Source organism: Scylla paramamosain, chromosome 1 (assembly GCF_035594125.1).
Source record: "Scylla paramamosain isolate STU-SP2022 chromosome 1, ASM3559412v1, whole genome shotgun sequence".
NCBI lineage: Eukaryota > Metazoa > Arthropoda > Malacostraca > Decapoda > Portunidae > Scylla > Scylla paramamosain.
In genome coordinates, this window is record NC_087151.1 from 34,267,693 (window position 1) to 34,278,685 (window position 10,993).

The window sequence follows — 10,993 nt, forward strand, 5'->3', positions numbered from 1 at the left end:
GGGTACTGATGGACAGATCATTCCCTAGTGTTGAATTCTCTAAGTAGCTATGGCACACCCTGAATCTACAGTCTTTACACAATTTTTAGCCTCATTCACTCAGTTTTATAATTTTACACACCCTTCTAAACGCCCTTAACAATTGTTCTAACATCTCCCTGGGCTTAATAACCAGTGCTGTATTTATCTACAAACAACAGTTTTTATGTCAACATTCCAGGCTTTAACCTCTCCCAGAAATTATCCTATTCATCCTCCTTGTAAATTAGCATCATTATCAACAACCAGGCAACATTATACATCCATGTTGCAGCTCTGTTCACACAGGAAATGACACTTACAATACTTCCCACTTTAACACAAGCCCTCTTTTATTCCCTTTTAACAATAGCTACACTACCACACAGGCTACAATATCAAGTCCACATTCTTTATTAGTTTAGTCATTAGCTTTCTCTAAAATCCAAGAATGCCTAAAAGACCCTTTCCTTCATCACTTTTAATATACCAGTTTTGTAGCAAAAGCTTGGTGTGCACTAGTATCTACAGCTATACTGTTCCTTAAAAAAAATAAATAATAAAAATAAATAATAATCGTTTTATATCCTTCTAAATCTCTAAATTAACTTGCTTCACATTTGATAAACTTGTATCATTATGATTGATATATTCATACAGAGACAAGCCTTATATTCACTCAGTCAACAAGAAACATGGTTGTTCTAAAAACACATATTTAATAATCTTACCTAACTCACTTGGCACAACCACTCTTCAAATATTTAACCTAATAATCCTGCAGCTTTATCTTCTACAAGTCCTTTCACTATACTTTTGTGATCAAGGACTTTAATTTCTGCAGGTTATACATCCACTCCATGCTTCATTCTTATAACATTCTCAGACCTCCTATCCTCTTGGACAATTAGCAATCTCACAAAATACTGTGCACATTTCATTCATACAGCATTCTTATGAAGTGGCATTCTACTATGCTTATTATCAATGAAATCAGAGTTCTGCTCATTGCATGCATAACATTCATGCATACAAGAAGTAAAACACACAAAGTGTTCTGTGCCAGTTTATTGAGTGAGCTAACACAACATAAGTTCTAATAGGTGGAATTTTTCACTATATATGAGAACTTACAATGCATTTTTTATTGAGCAACAGATTTGCTTAAAATGACCACACAATATAAGGATTTTGTACCAATCAATGACACATACTTTCTGATCCTTAAGCCACATGCCCGAGAGAGAGAGAGAGAGAGAGAGAGAGAGAGAGAGAGAGAGAGAGAGAGAGAGAGAGAGAGAGAGAGAGAGAGAGAGAGAGAGAGAGAGAGAGAGAGAGAAATGCAAGTATCAAGATTACCATACTGAAACTAATCCTGCTGACGAGAGGCAAAACAAAACTTGCAGTTAAATGTGTTTGTGTTGCAGTTCAGTGCAACACAAACTCAGAAAGAAGTGAAGCAATCCTTTACTCAAAAACAAAAAGAAGAGTAAGGAGGGAGCATTTCTGCTCTGAATGTAACAGCTTGTAAGAATTAACTCTCTTGCTGAACCCATAGTAGGTTCTGAAAGGAAGATAACCAACACATACTCATTCTTCCTGAGTGAAACCTTCCCATTTATTTTCCTTCCCAGCAATTGGGTAAAACATAATGCATGTCACAGCCATATTTAATACAATTTTTTTCATATGCACCTTTTGTTCTTCACCTCCATGTGAGAAAGCATCATCTAATTTGGCACTACCACATTTCTACACTTTTACTTTCCTATCTAAGGCACCCATGTTTTGACAATGAATAAAAACAATAATGCCATACACAGGCCTTCCTTAACAGTGGATTATTTTTGGATGTTAGATTAACTAGTTCAACAATAAGACCCTGAAATAATTATGCAGTTATGACTTGTGAAGTGGTTTGTTTAGAAAACTAATCAGTGCTTGTTATGGAGTAATTTACTTGAATGCATATGATATATGTACAAAAAATCACTATCCATCAACAGTAGAGTAATACTAAAATATTACTATCAGTGTCTATATACAAACCTACTGTTCAGAGGTAAACAACCTACAATACTTAAGACTCTCAAGAATGACTTTCTCAGACAATTATGTAATCTGATTTTACGAGAGTGGAGGTACAGAGGAATCTGGAAGATTGAAATTGCCCCAGTCATGCAAATCAGCTGTTTACAGCTTGGACATTGTATTCTCAGCAAGGGAGCAAGACAGACCCTTTCCATCTGGCTCCACATTGAGCTGTAACACTCGGCCATCCTCAACCAACATAGAGTACCTCTTTGATCTAAGGCCCCCTAGTACTGCAAGATCCTGATCCAAGCCCACAGCTTTGGTGAACTCTCCATTTGTGTCTGCCAGCATACGAATCTGCAGAGGGACAGTGGCCAGTAAGCATTTCAGTTTAGTAAATTTATAATAGCAACAATTCTTCACTTAACCTTAGTAGGTATCTAAACTGCTCAAAACCAAACTACAAGGGATGAAAAGACTTAATAGTGGTTGGCAAGCAATTACCATGAGCCAACTAAACCTATAACCTTACTATGATACAACAGAATGAGACTGTTGGGAAGCACAGACATTTTCCAGTTTTCTTGGGGTGCAAGGTCATACATGTATATACATGCTAAATCACTTCTCCAGATTAAATAACTTGATCTAATTCCTGCCTTTTTTTTTGTAGCGAACAAGGGTTTCAAGGAGAAAATGACAATCAATCTCCCTCTTTCACCATAAGTTTAAACTATGGTTTTGAGGTGGATGTGCTAAACACTACTTATTGCTACTTCTACTACTATTATTACCACTGTTTCTATGTCTTTTTGCTGCTATGGTAAGTTTTACTACTACTCTTCTTGCTGCTGCTTCTGCTGCTGCTACTACTATTACTACTATACCATCTATTATTAAAGAAATGAAAGGCTACAGATGGAGACTGTGAGTTAGGGAAGAAGTCCTTACCTTGTCCCCAACATTGTGTCTCTCCCCCCAAGCTGTCAACACAAATGGATCATTGACTGCCACACAGGCAATTTCCTGAATCCCCTTGGCTTTGATACTGTCTGCTTGTTTGATATATCCTGGCAAGTGGGTCTGTAGGATTAAAATAATGCAATAAAAAAGCAGTACATGAGACATTTTGCAAATACAGCTGCTGGTTGTAGAATGTTGAATAAAATGGAAAATAATAATTTAGTAAAAGAATAAAAAAGTTTCACTTTTGATGATTGACTTTGCTGTCATTTATAACAGTAAATACATAAATATTAGGCATATTAGTTTATAACTTCTACTCTCTTCCTAAATATGACTTTCTATAAAGTAGGAAACCTTCCTCAAGCAGTAATATATTCCTCAGCCTTCATTTATTTTTTGTCATGTACATATAATAAAACCTCACAAAGTTGGACAGCTTTAAGTTAAATATTGATTAAGGTGACACTTCTGAGAGAAAAGGAAGGACCTACAGAATATAGAGTGAGAAAGGTGCAACACAAAAACCTTAGTGAATCTGTCTACAAATGGTGCATACAAGAAAGAGCTGAAGGGTCAAAGTATGCAGCCTGAACATTCATCATGCTGCATGAAGGCTTGTTGAACACCTTGGGGACAGGGAATTTAAATGCAGTGCTGTATTCCGATAAGTCAGATCAGCCTTCCCCCAATTAGTTGGACTTAGGTTTTACTGTAACTAATACCTGCAGATTTCGCTCACAAACATGCGTAAAATATTTTCTATATTGGACTTTTAACACGAGGCAAATTTAGAGCATAGGCAGGAACAATACACCATTACAACATGACATTATGAATCATCATGAGAACCTAAAGGTGCTGTCACACTAGCACATTTTTGTCAACTTTTTCTGTCAACTTTCTGAAAATTGACAATTTCTTGAGTGCACCCCATCACACGCACACAGCTGTTTGTCTGCACTTCTGTCAACAGTAAACAAACATGGGATCTCTCTCTCTCTCTCTCTCTCTCTCTGTATAGTTGCATTAGCTTTTGCCTGCAAACTTCTGCCAGCATGGCAATATCTTGCTTGCCTAAAGTGGTAACATTGCAACAAAAATGCAAAACTGGCAACTAATACCAGCAGGCCATAGGCCCAGCCAGCCCAGGACCCCAATTCTCCACAAATGCTGCTCTGCTGATACACAGGCAAGCAGTTGCCTTTCTGCACTTTATTACAAGTTTTGTAAATCAAAGACAAGCCAAACGAATGGCATCAAGTGCAGGAATAGAGAAACAGAGATCTTCCAAAAGTGTAAACGTCTATCGAGTCATGCCAGCCACTGTTTGTTTTTGTGATCCACATCTTAAATGTAACGACATGTGAAATTAAGCGATTTTGTTTCTTTATTTAGTCTATTTATATTTAATGCAAGTTCTTCAAAAGCAATAAGGTTTACTTAGTATATTTTCATATTATAAACGTGGATTTTCATTTGACAACACAAGTTGATGACAACCCTCCTCTGTGAAGACAATCACTTCTGTTTGATGATGCAAGTGGAAAAAAGATGACAGAAAGATGCAAAAGTTGAAGGAAAGTATGCTAGTGTGATGATGCCTTAACAAAGAATGTAGCATATAATTATTACAGCCAATAATATCCCACATTTCCTTAACTAAAATGAGAATGAAATTCTAATTTCCAATAAGAAATAAAAAGAAAGAAATGACGATATATAGCAAAGTTCATTACTTAAAAACAAGACTAAGACTCTATTCATATCATAATCCCATTCATATCTAATCTGATGAACCTTAGTTCCGAGCAGGCATACAACACTCATATCATTAACTGATCACTATTGAACACAACATATATATGGCACCTCACCTTGGAGCAGCCTGGGGTGAAGGCTCCTGGTACAGCAAAGAGAAGCACCTTGCGACCTGCACACAGATCTCTTGTGTTGACGGCATGGGCTGGGGTCTCTTCATACAGATCTACACTGGGCAACTCATCACCAACCTGTCATATATTCAGCAAGTTTAAAATGGAATTCAGATGTTCTTCAAGCTAGTATTTGCTTTACTATATTCTTGTCACATATTCATAGACTTGAGGACAAATTATTTTCACTTGTATTGGCTCAAACTGAAATGCTGAACAACTGATATGGAAGCTGAGGTAAAAAAATACAGTGTTCTCTTGTTGTGAGGGTTTGTTGGTTGAGCTGGAGTTCAATAAGACCATACACTACTTGACCAGTGCCATGATGCCATTGCTTCAGCCGACCAATGACCAATGTTCTCTTATCCCTGATCCTACATATATTCTCAAGTCTGTCAGTAACAACAGTCAAAGGAAAACACTGTTTCTTATACCAGATTGCACAAATTAGAAGGGGATACCTCCACTAAACAATTATGACATTTAGAGTTAACATTATCTACTTAAGGGAAGACCATGGGGAATAAGGAACATCTGAGTTTTTGGAAAGAATGATAAATTGTTTTCTAATGCGGCATATTAAAGAAATCAAAAGATTCAGAGGAGATACAGAGGGCAGTGTCCTAGACTTGATATTAAGTAATGATGAGACAATCATAGGAGCAGTTACCGTAGAGAGTCCTTTAAGCAAAAAGCGACCATGTCTGTATTCACTTCCGGTGTGATTTGAGTGAGCAGTGAGCCATAGCAAAAGGATAATATACATGTATGAAAAGGAAAAACTGTGACTTGATGAAACAGAGTATGAATACAGACTGGAACAAACAGCTGTTGGAAGAGGATACTATTGAAAATATGTGGGGAGAAAAAAAAAAAAAAAAGATCTCAGCTATTGATGAGTATGTGCCAAAGATCTATATTAAGGATGACAAGAGCCCCCCAGAAATAGACTTAATAAAAATTTCCTCATGAACAATAAACCCTGGAGCAAAGTAAAGAAAAAGCAGAGGCTCTGTGAACAACTAAAGAAAATGAGGAGAGAAGGATGTCTGAATACTGATAGATACTGTGGAATAGAGGAAGACTACAGGAGAGTGAACGATTAAGTAAGATCAGAAACAAGAAAAATTATGAGAAACAAAAAAAAGAGACATTGTAAAGAATGTGAAAGAAAATCTGAAGGTGTTTTGGAAGTACAAGACAAGATGAGAAGTAAATCAAGATTACCAGAACTACTGGACCAGGAAAGTGGAGTGGTAGCTTGCAGTGATAAAGAGAAGGCAGAGATTCTTGCCAAGGATTTTTATGTGGTATATGTAAAAGAACCAGAAGGAGAGGCACCGTGGGGAATAAGAAGATAAGTGTGGCCCCTATGGTATTTTGATAGAACAGATGAGAAAATTAGAAAAGTATTTCAAAATATAGTGAAATAAGTCTCCAGGGCCAGATGAGTTACATCCAAGAATTCTTAAGGTCATGGATGAAATGGTTGAATCTCTAAAGATTATTATTAAGAAAGCATTTGATACTGGAAGGCTGCTTGCTGATTGGACGACTGCAAATATTACTGCTATTTACAAGAAAGGCAAAAGAAATTAACCAGGAAACTACTGACCTGTCAGTCTAACATCAGTGATCTGTAAGTTGATGGAAAGTTTGGTATGGGAAGAAATCATAAGACACATGAAAGAAAACATCATCTTCAGCAAGAAACAATACATATGGATTCATCACTGGAAGATCCACTGTTCTGCAGCTTATTTCCATGTTAGATAAATGGACTGAAGCACTAGATGAGGGAAAGGCCAAGGATGTTATATATTATGACTTTCAAAAAGCCTTTGACCATATACTTCACAAAAGGTTAATGGAAAAGGTTCAGTGCTGTCGCATACAAAGGAATTATGTGAATTGAATAAGTAATTTTCTGATGCAAAGGAGACAAAGGGTGGTAGTAAATGGTAAAGAATCATTTTGGACTGAAGTCATATACAGTTCCACAAGAGTCAGTGCTTGGCCTTCTCTTTGTTATCTTTATTAATGATTTACCAGATTGTGTCAGTAATGGAAGTGATTTATATATATGTGCAGATTATACAAAAATATTCAGGACCATTGACAATATAGAGGACTGTGCATTGCCACATGAGGACCTTATGGAGTTGAAGAATTGGATAGACAAATGGCTTCTGAGTTTCCATCCTGATAAAAGTAAATATATGAGAATAGGAAGAACAGATGCAGGAGACAGATGCTAGTGCTTAGACCAGCTAATCCAGAAAACATCAGAAAAAGACACTGGAGTGGTCAATGATGAAAATTAAGCTTCTCTGAACATATATCAGAAAATAAAAGAAGCCAATAGAATAGCACAGCCAATTTGGAGGACTTTTATTACCTTAGATGAGAAGATATTCAAGCCTCCATACACCACTTTAGTCAGACCTCATCTAGAGTATGCAAATCAAGTATGGAACCCACACCTATTGAAAGATATTGAAGCCATCAAAAATGTACAAAGAAGAGCTACAAGAATGTTACGTGGCATGGAGGGACTCACATACAAGGAGAGACTCCAAAAAGTATAGTTACCAACACTTGCATACAGAAGAGCAAGGGGAGAAATGATTGAAAGATTTACAATTCTAAGCAAGATGTACAATAAGGACTGCTGTGATGGCACATTCAAGTTGAGAGATGACAGTGGTGTGAGGGGCCACTCAAGGATCTATAAGACAAAGTCAAGAATGGATCTGAGGAAGAGCTCTTTCCTGTGTAGAGTGGTGGACAACTGGAATCACCTCCTGGATTATATCATAAGTCCAGAAAATATCAACATATTTGAGAGAAAACTGGATGAATTTTGGAAAGAGCAAGAACTAAAATTCAACTATATGGCAAAATTCTCCACCACATGTTGCCAACACAACACAGTATGCCTTGAGCCACAGGCTTTCTAAGCCTCTTCCAGTTGGATGTCTGTGAGTATCTGAGAGGACCTGTGAGTTATGTAATGTATGAAACTGCAGATCAATTAAAACATTCAATCACTAATGAAATTTAAAAACTTTTCTACCAAGAGAGGTCACATTTCAGTCATAATGTACTGAGATGCAATTCAATGTACTGAGATGGAATATGGTATTATTTTAGGAGGGAACCATAATGCTCTACACATTTAAGAGTATTGTTTTTGATTGCCTTTTATGGATACTGAGAAACTTAATTTATTGAAGTTTTTGTTGCAAATTAATAGTTTCTGTAATATAGGGAATTTTTACTTGGTGATGCAAGTTTACTGTGTTTACAAATGTGTACATGTTGCCACCTTCTTGTGACCTGTAATCATGGCCGGCACTGTGATCTTATCAGATCTAAGGTAAGCAGTGATATTTTTTTAATGTGAAATATATGTACTGTAGTTTGCTAGGTTAGCTCAGGTTAGGTTAGGTTGGTTAAGGTTAGGTTGGGGTCAGGTTAGATTAGGTCAGGTTAGATTAGGGTAGGTGAGGTTAGGTTAGATCAGGTTAGGTTAGATTAACTAAGGTTAGGTCAGGTTAAGTTAAGTCCGGTTAGGTTAGGTTTGTGTTCCCTGCCCAGAAACTTCGCTTCTTGACAAGTTCCCAAGATCATAGGGGAACAAGGGAAGAAGAAGAAAAATTAAGTATTTCTGATGTATTTTATGCTCAAAGTCATCTGTAACATTAAAAAACCAAGGAGAGTCTGGAAAAGAAGTTCATGTAACATACAAGCACAAAACTCACATGCCATGTACAAGACTCAGTGATCTTGCTGTAAACGTAAAAAAAAATTGGGGGGAGGGCACGTGTCTAGTATGGCTCTAATAGCACTCGAGAGTGCAGTGAAATTCGACATTTTCTAAGGGGAATCAATCCCCCTGGCTAGGTTAGATTATGCTATGTTTTGGTTATACTAGGTTAGGTTAATGTCCTAGTGGGGGTGAGGGGGATTAGGGAAACATTTTCCTAAAGGTGTACCTATCAAAATACATATTGCAAAATTTCCTATATTCCCTAAACATAAGGAAATTAAAAATATTAAGGAAAATTTCTTGAGATTTTTGAACGCCCATATTTCACTTATTTTTCATCCTTCTCCCAAAACCTCCGATTCCCCACTGGCCCCAAAGCTTGTTTTATGTGTTCGGAGGGGGTTGGGTGGGAAGTGAGTGGGCGGACTTCTTATCAATAAATACCAAAACCAATAACGAATATTATTGTTTTGTACACGAAATGCAGTTTGATCTTAATATAAAAAATTACTGGCAATAATATCTTAATAGTAATCATTATGCACTTATAGATGTATGTTTAATCAGTGCTTTCCTACAGTGCATTGCCTCTCGGTGCATGCACCCTCATGCACGCTCTCACATACTTTCACGAGTACATCTCCTTCACCTCGATTAACAACCCCATATCTCCTTAACACTTAACATGAATGTGGCTCTCAACAGTTATACAATACGTTATAAAAACCTTAACTATACGACACTGCCATCCTGTGCTTGCCAATGCATTGCCGTCCTTCTGCCTTCCTCAAGCACACCTGTCTCCGTCCACCTTCTTGTGCCTCACACCTGTCCCTCACCTGGATGGACATGTTTCTGACGGAAGGTAGGGCAGCGAGCCTGGCGAGGACTGGCCTGAGGACGGGTCTGGAGTGTAGCAGGACCTGGGCAGCCATCCTCGCCTAGGAAATTCTGGGTTAGTGTTACCAGGATGCACCACCAGGCAAAACTCAAGGCCACCCCCTGCCATCACCTTGCCAATCCCTTTTTAGATCCCACTTCATCCTCGCAAATCTCATTCCTATCTAATTTTGATCAGTTTTAGGGAAATCTGTGTTGTCGGATTACTACCAATATAAAAAACTCTGGGAAAGATAAGGGTATGGATGATTATAAATATTCGGTAGCTATGATGATGTCCTAATCTATGTGGAAGTGGCCGATGCTTTGAGGGAAATGTTCATAGTGGTGGTGGTGATGGTGGTGGTGCAACAATGCATTCATTCATCAGCACGTAGTAAATAAAACACAGCTGTTGGTATGGTAAAGTTACCTTGACAATTCACACTGGCCAGTGAAATCAGTATGCAAAGATCATAGCCACTTCATTTTCGCATCTGTAATAATAATGGTTCTTAACGGACTCTATACAAAAATAGAGGACATTGTTATACAATTAAGCATACAGGAAATAACATTTATAATAAAGTGTGCGGAATGATTACCAGTTATAAGACAAGTTAGGAAGATGAGAAGAAAACACATGTATATATTAGAGTTTCGAAGAGATGATAAATGGTAACTTTGTCAATATGTTTGCGGCGCCATAAACCAAATCAGTCAATCGATTAGTTGTTGATTGTTATCCAACTTTTAGTGAAGAAAGAACATTTTTAGAATAATAATGATAACAATAATAATAATAATAATAATAATAATAATAATAATAATAATAATAATAATAATAATAATAATAATATTATTATTATTATTATTATTATTATTATTATTATTATTATTATTATTATTATTATCATTACTATTTATTAATTTTTCTTTACTGATACCAAGTAAGGCGCAGTGTTTCCAAAACTTTCCAGGATCCATTTCAGTAGTACCAAATCTACCATGATCCCCACCTTTATAAGCTTTCTAAAAACGCACTCATTTTCAATGGCACAGTTACATTTAAAAGATTAATCACGGCAGAGAGCAAAAAAGAAAAAAATGTTTATCAATGTTTCATTAATGTTTATTAACAATGATTGATTTAATAATACATTTTAACGAGAAGGATGTCTTTTTTTTTTTTTAATACAAGTTGGACCCTCCATAATGTCCAGAAAAAGGTTCATGAGTCCTTTGGGGATCATGATCCGGAGTTTGGGGACCACTTCACCAGTGGTTTAATTAAACTGCGGAAGCTTTCCACATGATGCATTTTCACCAGGCGGGAGCCGTGCTCTCAGCCCCTCACTGACTTTTTGTTCAACATCATGAGTCATGACACTGT

The 10,993-nt window shown here is 36.9% G+C and overlaps 1 protein-coding gene across 1 annotated transcript; it reads right to left on the reverse strand.

Annotated features, from left to right (window-relative positions):
• Window positions 1–1,070: 1,070 nt before the first annotated feature.
• Window positions 1,071–9,748, reverse strand: LOC135104474 (peroxiredoxin-5, mitochondrial-like). The gene is made up of 4 exons (XM_064011984.1): window positions 9,561–9,748; window positions 4,893–5,027; window positions 3,004–3,135; window positions 1,071–2,409 (listed from the first exon to the last, which is right to left on the reverse strand). Exons 1-4 carry the CDS (start codon window positions 9,654–9,656, stop codon window positions 2,212–2,214), a joined length of 561 nt encoding a protein of 186 aa, XP_063868054.1. The 5' UTR covers window positions 9,657–9,748; the 3' UTR covers window positions 1,071–2,211.
• Window positions 9,749–10,993: the final 1,245 nt, after the last annotated feature.

Bases quoted from the DNA above. Each gene is read 5' to 3' on its own strand.
- LOC135104474 (XM_064011984.1), bottom strand. From the start codon at position 9,656: ATGGCTGCCCAGGTCCTGCTACACTCCAGACCCGTCCTCAGGCCAGTC. The intron at 5,028-9,560 runs GTGAGGGACAGG...AATATATGACAG, and splicing joins TCAGAAACATGTCCATCCAG to GTTGGTGATGAGTTGCCCAG. The intron at 2,410-3,003 runs GTAAGGACTTCT...GTCCCTCTGCAG, and splicing joins GACACAATGTTGGGGACAAG to ATTCGTATGCTGGCAGACAC.